This window comes from Chrysochloris asiatica, unplaced genomic scaffold (assembly GCF_000296735.1).
Source record: "Chrysochloris asiatica unplaced genomic scaffold, ChrAsi1.0 scaffold00026, whole genome shotgun sequence".
In the NCBI taxonomy this organism is placed as follows: domain Eukaryota; kingdom Metazoa; phylum Chordata; class Mammalia; order Afrosoricida; family Chrysochloridae; genus Chrysochloris; species Chrysochloris asiatica.
The window spans coordinates 15661392-15681631 of NW_006408544.1; the positions used below are offsets into that span (position 1 = coordinate 15661392).

The following is a 20240-nucleotide window of genomic DNA, read 5'->3' on the forward strand; positions in this document are numbered from 1 at the left end:
TATTGATGGGTCAAAATTCCCTTATTTCTCTTCTCCTTTGATACCTTCATTCTGACATTTCTCAGTAGCACCTCCATTAGAACTGGGATCCGAAAGAAGAGGGGAAGCACAGATTCTTTGAAGATGTCAATTATCCATGTCATTCTTTGTCTAGTACCACATTATCATGGATAATGCTGATACCTTTACTTGGGTAGAATAAGTAGTGGATCTACTAACTCAAACCTTAACAATCCAGTGTTTTTGGGTTTTTTTCCCTATAAATATATGTTTAACCTTTGCTACTTGGTCTGTACTAACCATGCCCCAGATACCTTATACTTAGAGCACCCTAAGCAGAAATATTCAACAATTTGGATTTCTTGTGCTAATCATATGTGCTAGATGTAGCAAGGGTTAAGGAGAAATGTACACCTTACCAGTAGCACTAAGCAAAGAAGGACAGACAAATTACATGGAAATTTCAACTGACAATGATACTTATATAATTATGTCAAATATTCAAGGATAGCTTATTTAGCCTAATGGGAACAATGCAAAATTTTAGTGCTCTTCCAAACTGGCTATTTAAATTTACATCCCTCCAAAGAATGAGAGAACAACCACAACAAAAAAAACCTAGGCAGATACATATTCAAATAATAAAACGTTGGTCCATTATAAGAACCTATGATATGTACTTGGACACAGTAGCTGGCTAAATTTAGCAGCTGTCCAAGATTATATCACTATATCTGTTTCTTCAGTTTGAGAAAAGTTTTATAGATTATTTTGTCTTCCATTCTTAAACTATCGTCAGCAATAACTGCTTAAACAGTATATGACCTGTGCATTTTGTAAGAAGCTCAAAAATTGCACAAAAATAATGTAATTGAAGTAGCTTTCCACCTATCCTCATCTCATTGCCAGGAAGAGGAATACACTAGTGATGGTCTCTTGGTATTTGTATCTCTTTTAGGAAAACTCCAGAAAATTCCATAAATACTGTTAAGACAATCAGAGAATCAACTTTCCACAAGAAGTCTCTCTGCGTGCTTCCTTAATCCCACAGTAAATCACTCTCTCCTCTTTAGCACAGTCAATCTGACAATTTCTGATGAATGTTCTTTATCAAAACAACACAATGGTTTAACACTGTAGTTTTCACCTTTTAAAACAATTAGGACAAGCAAGAAAATGCAACATAAAAATAACCTGTTAATAAATGCCCATCCATAAGCACTTATTGAAAACTGCTACCAGTGTTTTCACATCCAACCTATGTGCTAGTGCAGCAGTCAGGAAATGGTACCCCAACAGCCAAGTCACATGCATTACTTACTGCTCTAACTGCAACACTGCCCAATTTTCTATATTTTTAATGTTTGAAATGCCCCTTTTGTATTATTACCCAGAGAGAAACAGAGCTTTTATTGTCTTCTCTATTTGTAAAATGAAGCTACTTAACACAGTACTTAGTGAAAACAAATTAAATTTATTTATGTCAAAGTTAAAACATACTGGCTACTAAATAACTTATAAATGCTATTTTAAACTATTCCGGACACCGTTTCTCTCCAGTATTAACAGAAACAGTGCTTTATATATACCAGGTCTCCTAGCTAACAGAATCTCACACCCATTGAACAACAATTTTTCTATTATGAAGATGGTCTCACTCACTGAATTTTACTGGTATAATAATGCTATTTACACTGTAAGTCATTCACACTCACCTGTAGTGATACAACATGCAAGCAAATATTATATTTAAAATATTTTTAAAATTAGAAATCTATGCTGAAGAGATTGCTTTCTCACTGCAGTGTAATCTTTGCAGGCCAGAATTCAAAGCAAAAACAATTATTTTTCAAAAAAGATAAACATAAATATTATATAAATATTAGGTATTCACTTGACCTATGCCTAAATACCACACCTATCATACAATAAATGAACCTCTACATTTAAAATGAATACTCCCAAATCAGAAATGAATACCAAATTTTATAGTTCACTTACCTGAACCTCACATGTCCTCTGTTTAATGGTATCTTCTTTCTCCTTAAGGTCCTGTTCCACATTATTCTTTTCCCTAGAAGACCAGCAAACAATGCAAGAATATTTGAGAACATCAGCTACAGCCGGTATGGTTATCCATCCTCCTAATCCCGAATCGCTTTTTAAATACATTGTGAAACATTCAATGTTTAAATGAAGGGCAGATTTTTCTACCCTCTTTTAATTATTTATGGAGTAGAAATCAATATAAGCTCTGTTTGTTAAAAAAAAAAATTGCTTTCTCAGTAAAATGTGGTGAAAAGAGAATAGATTAAAAAAGGAAGAGAAGAAAAATAGTCAATGAAACACTCAGGATTCACTGATCTCACTGTTGCTATGGAACTACTATCCAATGAAAATTATTGATGAAAAAAAGGAGGAGTTGCATCAGCCCTGTAAGCTTAACCCTTAAGTATCAGAGTCAAATTACATGAAAATGGCTAATAGAAAAGTCAACAACATTTTTAAAAAGGAAATTTACTGAAATGCTAATCTCTCCTTACAATACGTACCAATTTTAGAATGCAACAACATATAAAAAGTTGAACGGTTGTTGAAACACAAGCAGGCCCATCTGTGCTATCAAATACCACATTGGTTTTTTTTGTGTTTTTTTTAAAAAGCTATTTTAGGAGAACTTATCAAACCCAAATTTATAAATTTATTAAAAACATAAAATATATACACTAAGAAAGAATAATATTAGCACTTATCTATTTCTACTCTACAAATTAAATATGCTAGGCGCCAGTTTTACTCTGAAACATCATTATCTAAATTTTTGTATCCTTCAATAAGAGTTGGGTTCCTAATGAATGAATTTCAAGCCAATCTTAGATTCAGAACTACAAAATAAAGTTATTTCTTTGGAGGTAACATGCTCATTCGTACTGAAATTATGTAAGTCCCTTCAACTTCCTTTACTACAAAATGAGAGAAAGTCATAATCATGTTGTATATATAACAGAGCTTTACCGTAGACCCAAAACTCTACAGTAATACATTTTTGGGGTAGGGGAAGGCAATGTGACTAGAGGAGGAAAGCATTCATTCAAATAGTCTTTTTGGACTCGTACTGCAGTGCTTCTCGTTACAGCTTCATGATAATATTTCAGTTTTCATCTCAGACAAAAAACAAATGTAAGCTCAATTCTATTAAGCTGGAACTTAAAAGGAGAGTGAGAAAATTATGCCAAAGGAGATATGGAGATACTTAGGGACAACTGCATACTACATTTATAATTCATTTATATACCTCTTTGTAGACAAAAATTAACTGTTTTGGATATATAGGCACAATATTCATAGGATTTGAATGAGGTAAGAAAAAGAGACGATGAATAAAGCTACTGGCATACGGTTCTTTTAAACACCTGAAATGGCCAAGGGCCTTCACTAACCGTTTGTCAGATGGAATGCAATGTGGGCCACGATGTCGTGGAGATTTTAAACAGTCCCTGACCATGAGAATCATTGTTGCAGCCTGTTCTTCCCATACCTGAATCTACTTATTATGCAAAGGTCATCCTCCACTTTCTTCCCTTACCAAAAAATAGGAGCAAAAATAAAAAAGAAACAAAAATCTGAAAATATCCCACAAATTCTGTGAGGCTCAATCTTGGAAAATTTTTTCTTTCTTCCTTATATGAGCAGATGAATGTTTTCAGTCTGCTGCAGCATGTCTGAGATAAGGCACATGAAAAATTAGCCCCCTCCCCCAATGACAAATCCTCAGAGGCAATCCATACAAGGTCAATATCAATTTAGCTCCTCACTTCCAACAGTGGATAATAACAAAAATAAAAAACATTAAATGGTATCATAGATCAAAACCACGCACATAGATGTACATGTTTGTATTCACTCTTTTTTGCTCTGCTGTTAACTGCTATTACTGCTCAGAACCTCAAATGTATTTGCAGGAAAACAGGGTAGCAAGAGGGCAGCAAGTTGACTTTTAAAGTAGACAAGACAGAACGAGAAGGCAAAGGAAGAAAACTCACTTGGTGAACAAGGCAAATAGATTACCAAGGACTCTCACTTATAACAAGCAAACACAGTCTATTTGGGTGAAATAGAAGATGCCTAGAGAGTACAAATGTCTCCTCAGTGTCTTTAATTAATAATTTTGGGTATGTGTGTGTCAAAGAGAAACAGTGGCAACAACTTTAAACATATCCTAAAAATCATTGCAAACTGCTAAGTAAAATATGGAAGTCTTTAGGCATCAATTCCTCTTAGCACTGAGATTGGAGTCTTAGTATGGCAATGTAGAATACGCACTGGACTGCTAATTGCAATTTTAGTGGACTAAACCCACCATTTGTTCCTCAGAAAGCCTACCTAGGGTCACTATGAGTTGCAACTGACTTGACGACAACAACAGCAACAGTACTGAGATTAAATTTAACTTTTAATTATAGTTATTTAATAAAATCTTATTCTCATGGCAATTCTTTTTATTATCAAAACCGAGTACTGAAACATACCACTGCTAAACAGAACACTTCCAAAATTAAAACATTCTGTTTTATCACTAAAGACAAAGCTGAAAACCTATCCTATAAATCAAAACTGCAGATCAAATCATTTCCACACAATTTCGCGATGCCAAATTGCTATTATATTATCTTACAATGCTGGTAAACTCTATAGTGATCCTTCTCATTTCAAGCAAGCAAAAATATCTCACATATTTAGGAGCACTAAGGATGTGTAACCATATTTCTTCCATTATCTCCTTTTCTAGAAAGGGTATATTACTCTAGATGTAATAAGTATATAACTAACACAAAGCATTAAATATTAACAAATTAAAACCAATCTTTTCAAGATTTCTGTGCCACAATAAAAAATACTATTGCTATGCAGCTTTCCTAGGAGGCCACCATTTCATGTGGGTATAAATGACACAAAATATTTTTTTGTGCTATGAACACTTTGTCCTAAGTACCACACATCTTGGATGTCAAGATAGTTAAAGCTACTGCCTTCATTTTAGTAATTTCCAGAAAAAGAAAAAGAAATGGCTTTACCCACTCTCTCTGGTAGATGATCTCTTTGCCCCTAATTAACTCACAAGATATTTATACATTCTAAGGAATCTACAATTAACAAAGCTATACAGAGAGGTCAGGGATAGAGTTCTCTGGTTTTCTAAAGACTGAAGAGTTCTCATTCCATAGGACTACTATATCATCTAAGCCATCAAGGAAAGGAAAGCCCAAACTAGGCTTTTAGAAGGTTAGGTTGACAGCTTACAAAGTATATGAAGTAGTTCAAAAGCTAGTCACAAGGATAGTCAAGCTCAGAGAACCCTGAGTCCAGGCAATTCACTTCCATTTTTCCAGGCTCTGTTTATGGGGAGAAAGGAATGCACCATATATCTTAATTTTATATTATACATATATTATTACAAAAACAGGATTATGTCACCTTCAAAGTTCTTCCCAGATAATTATGTCTCTTTTTCTGAGCAAAAGCATCCATTGTTTTCCAACCAGAAAGCAGCAAAATTAGAAACCAGTTGGACACTGTGTATGTTTTTGAGTTGATTATGACCAACAGCAATCCTGTTGTTGTTGTTCTTGTTAAGTGCTACCCATAGTGACCCTGTTTAAGGTTTCCGAGGAGCTGCTGGTGGGTGTGAACTGCCCCATCACTTTTCAAGGCTTAAGTGTTTTAGGGAGGAGCCCTGGTAACGCAGTTGGTTAAGCACTGAGCTGCTAACAAAAATGCTGGTGATTCAAATCCACCAGCTGCTATTTTGAAGAAAGTTTTTGTAAAGACTTACAACCTTGAAATACCTATGCAGTTCTACTCTGTATAGGGTCATTGTGAGTTGTATACATCAGCATTGGGTATAATTTTTTTGTTTGTTTTAATCTTTATGGGAGAGGACTGCCAGGCCTGGTTGGTAGGTTCAAACAGCTGGCCTTTCAGTTAGCAGCCAAGCATTTAACAACAATGTGTGAAAACTAAAAATATCGTATTCTTCAATCCTTGAAACGTATTTATAAAAACCTTCTTGAGCACATTTAATCCTAAAGAGGAATCTTGGTGTGGTGCTGTGGGTTAATGCGCTAGACAGCAAAGTCCGTTTGAACTGCAAGGTCGGCAGTTTCAATTCACCAGTCATTCCTTGGAACCAACTTCATAGCACTTAACAACAACAATTCTAAATATGTTCCTATTATTAACTGCCTCTTTCTCTTAGGAGAATATTGAAAATGCCATAGGCTGCTAAAAGAACCAATAGATCTGTTTTGGAAGAAGTGCACCCAGAGTATTCTTTGGAGGTCAAGATGGCCAAACTTCATCTCTCATACTTTGGACATATTGTCAGGAGGGAACAGTCACCGGAGAAGGATATCATGTTTGGTAAGGTGGGGGGTCAGAGAAAAAGAGGAAGACCCCCAACAAGATGGACTGGCCAAATGGCAGTATCGATGGACTCAAGTGTGGCAACAGTAGTGAGGTTGGCCCAGGATCAGACATTGTTTCGTTCTGCTGTGCATAAGGTCACTATGGGTCGGTACCGACTTAATGGCACCTAACAACAACAACACTTTCTCTTACAAACCAACAGAATAGCATGATATTCTCATTATTTGTCTTCAGTAAGACATCTGGGTTTTAAGGAGAGCAATAAAATGAGACCAAAAGACACCTAGATTTTAATCTTTCAAGATTAAAGAGGATGGAAACAAATGATATCATTGCTGAAGTCAGATGAATCTTGGCTGAAAGCTGAGAATATCAGAAAGATGGTTGCCTGTGGCTTATATTTATATATACCACAAATACATAAGAGTTTGAAAAAGGATCTCTGTACATGGTAACCAGAGGAAGGAGTAGGACAACTGATGCATGGATGGGATTGAAGTCATTGAGATGAAACGGAGCATATGACTTGAATGTAAAACCAATGATCCTGTCTGTAAAACTTCACTAAATTCACACACACACACACACACACACACACACACCCAACACACAGACACAAAAGGTAATGGAACCAACTGAAAATGAATTCAAAAGAATGATGTTTAGGTACTTTGAACAGACTAACAGAAAAAGCAAGGAAAACACAGAAAAAAATTTAGAAGAATTCAGGAGAACGTGACAAGAACAGACAAATGTAAATTTTGTAACAATATAAAACCTGTAATCAGAAATCCAGAAGATTTAACTAAGATTTTTAAGACTACTATCCAGAAATGGACAATACATTGAAAGGACAAAGGGGTAGATTTGAAGCAATGGAAGCCCAAATTAAGATAAATCTCTCAATACTAGTAATGCCGGGAAAACAGTCACAAAAAAGAATGAAAAAAATCTGAAGAAAACCTAAGTTATGTGGAACACCATAAAGTGAAATAACGTATGGGTGATCAGAATTCCAGAACAAAAAGAGACAATAAAAAGCATAGAGAAAATTGCTGAAGAGCTGTTGAAAGAAAATTTCTCTTAACATCATGAATGACAAGAAGATACGCAAACATGAACCCGAACTAACCCCAACAGGACAGACCCCAAAAGAAAATCATCAAGACATATCATAATCAAACTTTCCAAAACCAAAGACAAAGAAAGAATCCTGAAAACAGCTCTGGCAAAACAAAACGTTACCTACAAAGGACAGCCAATAATATTAAGGTCTGACTTCTCAACAGAAACCATGCAGGCAGGAAGGCAATGGGATGACAAACACAAAATTCTGAAAGAAAAAGATTACCAACCAAAATCATATACCCATCAAAATGGTCCCTCAAATATGACAGTGAAATTAGGACATTTTTAGATAAACAGAAATTAAAGAAATTTGTAATGACCAATTTTTAAAAAAAATAGTAAAGGGCTTTCTTTGAACTAAGAACTAGTAACAGCAGACAACAACTTGAGATTACCATACATGACAACAATATCCAGAAATCAGTTCAGATACAGAAATATTTAAAGTAAACCTAACCTACAAGACTGAAACCAGGAAAAAAGAATAATCAATTTATAAAGAAGCCAACTACAAAGCAAAAAGAGGGAATAATGTAAGTGCATAATTTCCAAATGGCAAGTAAGTGAAGTAGATTTCAAGATAAAACAGACTGTTTTAAACTGCAAAATAACAGATTTCAGAGTAACCTCAAAGAAAATTGGTACACTTTCACACAAAAATGAGGAAAATCAGATAAAGAATTAATAAACATTAACACAATAGAAATGAATAAATGACAAGAATACTCAAATAAAATTAACTCAGCATAGAAAATTATGTAGCACAAAGAAACCAGCACACCACTACAAAAAGACATACAGCTAAATTACAGTTATCAATCTCTATTTATTGATAATTATACTGAACATAAATGAATTAAACGCACCAGTCAAGAGATAGAGTCACAGAATGAATACGAAACAGAATCCTTCAAAGTGCTGTCTACAAGAGACACATCAAAAAGATGGAGGCAGCCTAAATGTCCATCAGTACAAAAGTGGTTAAACAAACTTTAGTATATACACACAATGGAATATGACTCAACACTGCAGAATAATGAATACCTCAGAACACAGAAGAACCTGGAGGACTTTATACTGAGTGAAATTAGTCAATCACAAAACTAATCACAAAGTTAGTCAAAAGGATAAATACTGTATGTGATCACTGCTGAAAAAGTTAAAAGGTTTTCTGGATAAAAGAAACATTCCATGACTGAACAGGACTGGGAAGGAAGAGGAAGGAAAAATTATTTATGGGCTAGACGGTACGCACATGTAAACAAAAGGGAGGCTGGCAAATGATGAAGGTAGTGGGAGACACAAGGAGGAAGGAATACAAGAATCCAAGTCGAAAGAGGTAAATACTGTTAACTGATGGTACATGGAGGGGATGGATGACAATCATTGTAATGAAGGAAGTATATGATTTGTTGAATGCAAAACTAATGTTCTACTCTGTAAACCTTCACTCAGTTCACATTAAAAAGTTAAAAAAAAAAAAAACAACAAAGTAAAATACAAAGTGTCAGTTTCAGAGTCTCTTCTGAGACTCACTGATCTTTTTAATGACCTTTTGCATTTTTCATAAATGATGTTCTTGATGTCATCCCACAACTCCTCTGATCTTCGGTTATTAGTTTTCAAGGCAAAAATCTATTCTTGAGATGATCTCCAACTTCAGATGGGATATACTCACAGTTGCATTTTAGCTTTAAAATGAGAAATGGTATGTTGCATCCTTTCACCTTAATTTATATGCTGAGCACAAGTAACTCAAGAAACTGGACTACAAATATGAATAAGAAAGCTGCATCAGGATTAGAGAAAGAAGGCTCATTAACCACTTATGATAAGCAGATGGTACAATCTTGCTTGCTTAAAGTACTTACTGATGAAGATTGAAGACTACAGCCTTCAGTTTAGATTACACCTCAATGTAAAAAAAACAAAAAATCCTCAAAATGGGATCAATAAACAACATCGCGATAAACAGAAAAAAAACCCTGAAGTTATGAAGGATTTCACTTTATTTGGATGCACAATCAATGGCATGGAAGTAGCAGTCAAGAAGCCAAACAACATATTGTACTGGGCAAATCGGCTCCAAAATACCTCTTTAAAGTATTGAAAAGCAAAGACACCACTATGAGGACCCAAGCAATGGCACTTTCAATGATCTCATATGCATACAACATCTGCACAATGAATAAGGAAGACTAGAGAAGATGCTTTAGAATTAAGGCATTTGTGAAGAATATTAAATATACCATGGACTGCCAGAAGAACTAACAAAACTGTTTTGGAAGAATGCTCCTCAGAAGTGACGATGGCAAGATTTCATCTCACATACTTTGGACACATTATAAGGAGGGAACAGTCTCTATTTACCATCATGTTTGGTAAATCATAGGCCACTGAAAAAGAGGGAAACCCTCAGTGTGATGGACTTATCCAGTGGCTATAACAATGTGCTCAAACATTTGATAGCGGAAGATTGTGAGGGTGCCGCAGGGCTGGGCAGAGTTTTGCTTTGTTGTATGTAGATAGGGCCACTATACATCAGAACTGACTTGATAGTACCTAAGAACTGATAACTACTTTTAGAAACTCATATAATTTCCAAAGCACAGAATTTGTAATAAAATAGGTGAGGATTCAAATTCTGTCTCTATCACCTATCATTCTGGTTAAATTGTTGCAGTAACAGCCTTTTGCTCTGGCAATCCTTTTAGGATCCAGCAATCTCTTCTTTTAGAAGACTGATGTTCTCATTCTCTCTCACCTACCCATATAATTCAAAGAGAAGAAGCAATCTTTTCACAGACGGTCTCTCTATGCAATGAGTGGCCAAGGATTGGCTTCTGACCAAAGTTTAATGAATCAAAGCACCTCATTTTACAATCACCAGGATTAAATAAAAAATGAGCCATGACCAAATTCAACGCAGTCAAAATCTTTCTAAATTTAGTTAGAACTAATAGAAAACTACCACTACCACAGACAATAATTATAATTACAGAAGCCAGTATTTATTAAACATTTATAACATGACAGGTACTGTGCAATAAGTACTTTATATAGATTATCTCACTTAATTCTCACATTTTATTTTCGCATTACCTTTAAAAGATAGTTATTAGTCTTACCACCACATATTAGGGCTAAGGAAACTGAAGCCCAGAGAAATTAGGAAATGTGCCTAAGAACATACAACGAGGAGCTAGCAAAGCCACCAGAACTTAGACCCAGAAAGTCTGGCTCCAAAATGTTTATTTCTAATACAAATCTTCCCTGTGAAAGGATGAAGATAGGCAAATTTATGTCCTAGTGCAGGCGGCAGCCAATATTCCTATTTGAAGAAGAATAAAATTTCCACACTAAGACCCCAAGGTGAAAGGCATGGTTTAGGCCCTGGTTCCTGATACCATAACCCTGACTTTACTCCTACTATACAATTTTACTATACCAGGAGTCCTGGTGTGGCGCTGTGGGCTAATACGTCAGACTGCAAAGTCATTTGAACTTCAAGGTCTGTGGTTCAAGCTCACCAGGTGCTCGTTGGAAACCCTATACAGGGTTGCTATTGGTCAGAATTGACTCAACGGCACTTCACAACAACAACAACAACATACAAGGAGCTCTGGTAGTGTGGTGGTTACGAGTTGGGCTACTAACCTCAGGTACAGCTGTTCGAAACTACCAGTTGTTCCATGGGACAAAGATGAAAGGCTTTCTGCTCCCATAGAGATTTATAGCCTTGGAAACCCATACAGGGTCACCATGAGTTGGAACTGACTCCATGGCATACCACCACCACCATGCAATATAGAGCCATAAAATTCTCCTTTTTGCCTAGATTTTTTAAAGTATCAGTTTTCTTCTCTTATAAGAGGAATAAATTGTTTTCAGTTGCAGTGAAAACTAATTTATGCCAATACACCTTTGTGCATAAATTGTTAAATAAATCCTTTTTGTAACTTTTAGTTTCTCTACAAATATACCGAGTATCTACTTATTATACATGGAGTGCTGTGAAGAATGGAAAAGAAACCAAGCCCAATATCATCCTATGTAACTTTGTAGTTGTTGTTAGGTAATTTTTGACTCACAGTGATCGCATGTGACAGTAAAGCTGCCCCAACAGGGTTTCTAAACTGCAGTAGTTATAGGAGCAGATTGCCAAGTCTTCTGTGGAAACACTAGGTAGGTTCAAACCACCAACCTTCTGGTTAACAACTGAGTGGTTAACTGCTGCACCACTAGTGCTCCTTTAAGATTCAACAAACATATACTGAATTTTACTATATGCTTTTCATTGTGCTCTACTTTTGTTGTTGTTGCTAGTAGCCACACAGTCAGTTCCAGCTCACAGCAACTCTATGCACAACAAAACGAAACACTGCTTGGTCCTGTGCCAATTGTTATGTGTGAGTCCACTGTTGCTGCCATTGTGTCAATTCATCTTGTTGGGGGTCTTCCTCTTTTTCAATGACCCTCCACTTTTCCAAGTCTAATGTCCTCCAGGGATTGGTCCCTTCTGACAATATGTACAAAGTATGAGACATGAAATCTTGCCATCTTTACTTCTAAGGAGTCTTCTAGTTGTACTTATTCCAAGACAGATTTGCCTATTCTGCTGGCAGCCCATGGTACTTTCAAACTTCTTTGCCAACACTGTGATTCAAATGTACTGATTTTCCTACCATCTTTCTTATTCATTGTCTAACTTTCACATGCATATGAGGCAACTGAAATCACATCTAGGGTCAGGTGTACCTTAGCCCTTAACCTGCTATCTTTGCTCTTGAACACATAGAAGAGTACTTTTGCAGCAGATCTGCCTAATGTAGTTATGTCGTCTGATTTCTTGAATGCTGATTTTATGAGCATTGATCCAAGTAAAATGAAGTTTTTGAAATCTTCAATCTTTTCTCCATTTATCATGTTTATTTACTAGTCCAGTAGTGAGGATTTTCACTTTTGAGGTGCAACGCATACTAAAAGCTGTAGTTGTTACTTTAGAGAGAGAAAAAATGAGATCAGTCTATACCATTAAGAAGCTCACAATTCAGTGCATATGCACACACATTTGGTGTTGAGGGGTTAGGAAGAAAAGTCTAAAGGGGTAATCACAATGTAATGTACTTGATGCTACAAAAGCTAAGCATAAGATGTTGTGGAAATACATGTAACAGGTACTTAACTCCTTGGAAACACTGGGGAAAGCTTTCTTAATAACAGTGAAGATAAGGTGATTGTCTAACAAGCTGTGTAGCCATAAGTGGTATATTTATCAATAGAAATCTCTCCAGTCTGAGAATACTTACAGGAGGTGAAACTTCAGGTAAGCCTTGGTAGAAAGAATAACTACAGGATACAAAAATGGTCTTCCAACTGAAAGGGAAAGCTTAAGGAAGACATGACAAAATTCTAGATGTAATAATTTATCTAGAGGATGGAAGGTTCATGTGTGGAAATAAAGCTGGAATGGAAGATTAGGGTGAGATTCTGAAAGCATTTCAGCATTAAGTAAAGACATACAGATTTTTAATACACATGAAATAATGCCTCCCTAAAGGTTTTGGAGTCATGTGTTTTTCAGCTCTGAATGGTAATATTTAGCAACATGGCTCTCCCTTCTCTTCTGGCTTCTGCTCTGTGAGAAGAAGAGAGGCCGCTGAGGTTCTAATTGCTCAGAAAATTGATAACAATTGCTAGAAAGGCAACAGAACACTCTGACTCTGCTTATCTTGGGAACTGTCAGCAGCCTTGAGCTAGATTATAAATACACCTATAGACAGCTGGTGAGAGTCATGGCTTTTAATTCAAACAAGTCTGAAAGCTAGAAGACCTTATACTCTAATCTTAAAATTCATGATGAGGTGATAAAAAATTGAGGTAAAGTTTGAGGTCAAGGCACTGATATGTATGCTAAGTTTTTAAATTCTTGAAGAAGCTGCCTTAACTATATATATATACTGCCACTGAGCTGATTCTGACTCATAGTAACACTGTAAAGGGCTCTGAGACTGTAAATCTTTATGGGGCAAAAAGCCTCATCTTTCTTCCATGGAGCCATTGGTGGGTTTGAACTGCTGTGAACCGCAAGGTCAGCAGTTCGAAAACTACCAGCTGTTCCACAGGAGAAAGATGAGGCTTTCTGCTCCCATAAAGATTTACAGCCTCGGAAACCCTGTTCAGGGTCGCTATGGGTTGGAACCGACTCGACAGCACTTAACAAGAACAGCGAAAAATGCTATGGAAGTTTACGTGCACACGAGAATAATTAAACTTCTTATAGGTCTGGGAGGCTGGCTGTTACTGAGTTTTTTATTTTGTTTTTTAAAATAAGTCAGACAATATATCCATGTGCACAAATCACTGAAAGGAGAGTCTAACTCAACAGAAAAAGCACAAACTCTGAGGGACAGCTCACATAAGCAAAAGCACTGCCTTTTCAGGGGATGGTCCCAAAATTAGACGGGTAATTTTTCAAAGGAGAAATAAAAGTTTATTTTTCAAATTCAAAATAATTAATCTGTTTTATTTATCCAGCAGGAAAAACATGGTATGTAGAAAGCAAAAGACTGGCAAGACGAAGGGTAGACAGGTCTAGGATCCTAATCCTTCCTACACGAACACTAAGAAAAGCAACCAGCAATCTGTATTTGCTGGCAAAGAATGGCAGCAAGGAGTCACAAACAAACATTAGAAGGATGAATTTCAAACAACAGGAAAATCTCTTCTTCCACTGTCTCCATTCCTTCCGTCTAGGTATGGTAGACAGACAACTGCTGCCAATCCTAGTTACAGCCCCAATTACGTATTATATGGCCCATGGTTCTCCTGTGCATTTAAGAAGGGTCTCAGGCTCTAACGCCTAAGGAAATACAGCAGGTGAATATACTGAGTGGCCTGGGAGCAACAGGAAGGTCTGATTTGAATTGGAGCCCTCAAAGAGCAGGTGAGGGATCAGTGTGTAAGAAAGACCTGAAGACTGCTAAGCGTGGACTTGAAACCTTGGTCTGGTATGCACAACACAATGAAATATTCTAATGTCCGGCTTTAATCAAAACTTACAATGCATTCATAAAAACTGCAAACGATAGTCCATTCAAAAGAACAAGACAAAAAGGAAAAAACCCAGAAATTATAAACAGATTGAAAAAATTACAATGCAACAGTTTAAACAAATTCAAAGGACTAAAAGAAATCAGAAGCACAATGTATGAACAAAATGAGAATTTAAATAAAAAGATAAATACTACAAAAAGAAACCAAACAAAAATCTTGGAATTGAGAAATAAAACAACTGAAACTTAAAAATTCATTGAAGGACTCAGTCACTGATATGAGCTGGTAGAAGAATTAGCAAATTAGAGGATAAGGCCACTGCAATTATGGAGTCTAAAGAGCAATAAGACTCAAAACAGCTGAGCAAAGACTAATGTGGAACACCACCCAAAGAGCTAACATATGCATATGCATCATAAGAGAATCCCAGAAGAAGAGTACAGATAGAACAAAAGAATATTTAAAGACACAAATGCAGAAAAATTTCCAAAAAGGTTATCAACCTACAATCCTTCAGAAACTCAGCAAACATCAAGTACAATAACCCCAAAGAGAGCACATCAAACACAATCAAGCTCTCAAAAAACAGAAAAAAAGAATTTGTCATATAAGGATTCCCAGTAAGATTAAGTGCCAATTATAAGCGGGAGCCTAGTTTTAGAGGGTGCTGGTGAAGGTAGAATCTCCACTGAGTGGTTTCCAACCTGTCTGGACAGGGCTGGTGAAAGGAAACGGGAATAAGACTCTTACGGTTCAATAGTGAATAATTACTATCAGGACTGATTATGAGTGTTGCAAATGCAAAGATAGAAGTTTTGTAACAAAATGATGGGAGTGGCTGATCTTGCAGTCCAGGAGCAGAGGACCCTGGGACCATCAAGGGAAAAGAGCGGAGTGTGGGACCATATCCATATAAACAGTGACACCGGAGACGGAGGCAGAGCAGATGACATGGAGATATGGAGTAGCTGGGGACTCTGGACTCAGGGAGGGAGAGGGGCTGTGTGCTGATGGCGGGGGTCAGGCTTGCAGGGTGTACCCTTTGGTTGTTTGAATGTTTATATATTCCTGAGTGCTTCGGTATACTTCCTAGGAAAAACAACAACAACAAAAAAACAAAAACCAGAGGGAATGGAAGTAAATGCTGTTGAATGAGAATGCATGGAGGGATTGTAATTATTGCAATGAAACGGTATACGATAGAATGAATGTAAAGCTGATGCTCTCCCATGTAAACTATCACTCAAGTCACAATAAAAACTTTAAGAAAAAAAAAGATTAAGTGACAATTTGGCCTCAGAAACCTTGGAATCCAGAGGCAGTAGAAAAACATAGTTAAAGTGCTGAAAAAAATGTCAATCACGAATACTATTTTTTAGGAATGTAGGTGAAATTAAGACATTCAAACAAAAATAGGTGTGACCACTAGACCAGCTCTGTAAGAAATTCTAAATGGAGTCCCTGAAGTGGAAAAGAAAGGCACTGCAAAGTAATTCAAATCTACACACAGGAAAACAAAACAAAGCCCATGCATGTAGAATGTAGAATTTAATTAATGTAATTAAAGTCCTGGTGTGCAGCTACAGGATAAAGTACTGGATTGCAAGGTCAGTTTAAAAACCAAACAGGCAGTTCAAACCCCGTCACTCCTTGGAAACCCTATACAGGGTGGCTATGAGTCAAAACCGACTCAATGGTACTTAACAACATCCATAAAAAATGTTGAAATGCCAAATGTTTTATTATGTTTTAAACAAAAGTAAAAGACATGAATGTAAAATTAAACCCTGGCTTTCTTTGTAATTGTAAAATAGGAAAAATACAGTTGATACATATGATTAATTGATGTCTAAAAAGGCTTCAGCATGCGGTTAATGTTAGCTATTACTACTATATAATCTTACTGCCACTGAGTTGATTCTGACTTACTGAGACCCTACATAGGGTTTCCAAGAATATAAATATTTATGGGAGCAGATTACCTCATCTTTTTGCTGCAGCAACTGGTGGGTTTGAACTGCTGACCTTGTGGGTAGCAGCACAACGCCTAACCCACAGCAGCATCAGGGTTCCTTCCTCAATTCACCAGAAGTGAAATTTATTGGTAGCATTTTTGTTTCCAGTATATGGACCATAATAAATTCTAAAACTACTGTTCTCTTTAAGAAGTAAGTATATCTTTGTAAGTTTCCAGAGCCTTACAGGGGGGAGGAGGGGAGTGCAATTTTTACAGAATACAAATGATTCAGACCAAAGCTGTCTAATACATCATACCCACTGCCACTGAGTAAATTCTGACTCAATCAAAGTGACCTTATACAAGGTTTTCTGAGACAAAGTTTTTATGGAAAGAGCAGATAGCTTCATCTTTCTCCTATGGAAAGGCTGGTGAGTCTGAATTGCTAGCCTTGTAGTTAGCAGGACAATGCTTAGCCAACAATGCCACCAAGGCCCCTTAAAGGAAATATAATATAAACTGCACATGTAATTTTAAATTTTTGAATAGCCACACACTAAAAATTAAAACAAGTGAAACTAATTTTAATATATATTATTTAACTAGGTATATAAAGATACAAACATTTCAATATGCTGTTGTTATTGCCATTAAGTGCTGTCGAGTAGGTTACGACTCATCGTGACCCTGTATAGGGTTTCCAAGGAGCTGCTGGTGAATTTGAACTGCCAACATTGTGGTTCAAATCCACCTTGAAGTCCAGTGCATTCTCCCACCGCACCATGAGGTGTATATTGTTTTTTCATATTAAGGTTCTGAAATACATTATATTTTACACTAACAGCACATCTTAATTGGGACTAGACATATATCAAATGTTCAATAACATTATATGCTACTAGCTACTGTACTGGACACCATATTCAGACCTATCAAGTTAAGATTTCAACTATGAAATCTCCCTAAATGGAGGTTTAAAAAATGATGATACATGCATGTATTACCAAACAATGTACTCTATAACCTAGAGCTTCAATTATTCAATCAGTAATGCCATTCTTCACCACTCATCTGTCAGTATGTCGTACTGTGGTGGCTTGTGAGTTGCCGTGATTCTGAAAGCTATGGCACCGGTATTGTAAATACCAGCAGGGCCACCCATGGTGGACAGGTTTAAGATGAGCTTCCAGATGAAGACAGGCTAGGAAGAAGGAGTGACAAATTACTTCTGAACATTTAGTCACTGAAAACCTTATGAATAGCAGAGAAATAGTGTCAGATATAGTTCTGGAAAATGAGCTCCCCTCAGGTTGGAAAGCACTCAAGACACGACTGGGGAAGAGCTACCTCCTTAAAGTAGAGTTGACTGTGATGATGCAAATGGAGTAAAGCTCGTGGGAGAAAAGCCCCAGGGACCTTGATCTGCTGATGGGGCACAACTCAAAATGAGGAGAAACAGCTGTAAACATCCATTGAAATTAGGAACATGGAATGTACAAAATATGAATCTGGGAAAATTGGAAGTTGTCAAAAATGAAATGGAATGCATCACCATTGATATCTTAGGCATTAGTGAGCTGAAATGGAGTGGTATTGGCCATCTTGAATCTGATAACAATATGGTTTACTATGCCGGAAATGACAAATTGAAGAGGAATGGTGTTGTATTCATTGTCAAAAAGAACATATCCAGATCAGTCATGAGGTACAATGCTGTCTATAACAGGGTACTATCCATGAGCCTACATGGAAGCCCAGTTAATACCATTATTATTCAGATTTATGCACCAACCACTAAAGCCAGTGAGGATGAAATAGAATTATACCAACTTCTTCAATCTGAAACTGATCACACTTGCAATCAAGATGTATTGATCATTACTGGTGATTGGAATGCAAAGGTTGGGAGCAAAGAGGAAGGATTAGTAGTTGAAAAATATGGCCTTGGTGATAGAAATGATGCTGGAGAACACATGATAGAATTCTGCAAAACCAATGATTTGTTCATTTCAAATACTTCTTTAGACAGCATAAGAGACAACTATATACATGGACCTCACCAGATGGAATACATAGAAATCAAATTGACTACATCTGTGGAAAGAGATGATGGAAAAGCTCAATATCATCAGTCAAAACAAGGCCAGGGGCAGACTATGGAACAGACCATCAATTACTCCTATGCAAATTCAAACAGAAGCTGAAGAAAATGAAAACAAGTCCATGAGAGCCAAAATATGACCTTGAATATATCCCACCTGAATTTAGAGATCAGCTGAAGAATAGATTTGATACATTAAACACTAAAGACCTAAGACCAGAAGAATTGTGGGATGACATCAAGAACATCATACATGAAGAAACCAAAAAGTCATTAAGAAAACAAGAAAGAAGGAAAAGGTCAAAATGGATGTCAGAAGAGACTCTGAAACTTGCTCTCCAGAGTTCAGAAGCTAAAGCAAATAGAAGAAATGAGGAGGTCCAAGAGCTGAGCAGAAAATGTCAAAGATCAGCTCGAGAAGATAAAGGCAAATATTACAACAAAATGTGCAAAGATCTGGAATCAGAAAACCAAAAAGGAAGAACATGCTCAGCATTTCTCAAGCTGGGGGAACTGAAGAAAAAATTTCAAGCCTCGACTTTCGTTACTGAAAGATTCTCTGGGCAAATTATCGAACGATGCAGAAAGCATCAAAAGAAGATGGAAGGAATACACAGTCACTGCACCAAAAGGAAATGGTTAATGTTCAACCACTTCAAGAGGAAGCATATGATCAAGAGCCAATGATACTGACAGAGGAAGTCCAAGGTGCATTGAAGGAAATGGCAAAGAAAAAGGCACCAGGAATTGATGGAATAAAAATTAAGTGAGGCGGCACAGGAGGCACTCACTCATCTCTGCCAAGAAATTTGGAAGACAACTATCTGGTCGACTGACTGGAAGAGATCCATATTTGTGCCCATTCCAAAGAGAGGTGACCCAACAGAACGTGGAAATCATTGGACAATCTCTTTGATATCCCATGCAAGTAAAGTTTTACCATAGGTAATACAGAAACGGCTGCAAACATATAGTGACAGAGAACTTCCAGAGGTTCAAGCCAGATTCAGAAGAGGCCGTGGAACAAGAGATATCATTGCTGATGTCTGCTAGATCTTGGCTGAAAGCGGAGAATATCAGAAAGATGTTTACCTGTGTTTTACTGACTATGCAAAAGCTTTCGATTGTGTGGATCATGACAAGCTATGGACAACATTGAGAAGTATGAGTGTTCCAGAACACTTAATTGTGTTCATGAGGAATCTGTACCTGGACCAAGAGGCAGTTGTTCGAACAGAACATGGGAACACTGAATGGTTTAAAATTTAAAAAGGTGTGCAACAGGTTGTATTCTCTCAGCATATTTATTCAACCTGTATGCTAAACAAATAATCCGAGAAGCTGGGGTCTATGAAGAAAAACATGTCATTAGGATTGGAGGAAGACTCATTAACAACCTGTGACATGCAGATGATACAACCTTGTTTGCTGCAAGTGAAGTGGACTTAAAACACTTACTGTGAAAATCAAAGAACACAGCCTTCTGTATGGATTACATCTCATTGTAAAGAAAACAAAAATCCTCACCACTGGACAAACAAACAACATTCTTAACAACAGAGAAAAGAACTT

The 20240-nt window shown here is 36.7% G+C and overlaps 1 protein-coding gene across 1 annotated transcript in view; it reads right to left on the reverse strand.

Annotated features, from left to right (window-relative positions):
• EPS15 (epidermal growth factor receptor pathway substrate 15) overlaps positions 1-20240 on the reverse strand; it is a 207941-nt gene that overhangs the window by 72879 nt on the left and 114822 nt on the right. Inside the window, exon 13 of the mRNA XM_006839756.1 lies at positions 2002-2074. Coding sequence (XP_006839819.1) covers positions 2002-2074 — 73 coding nt within the window. The remainder of the gene's footprint in view (positions 1-2001; positions 2075-20240) is intronic.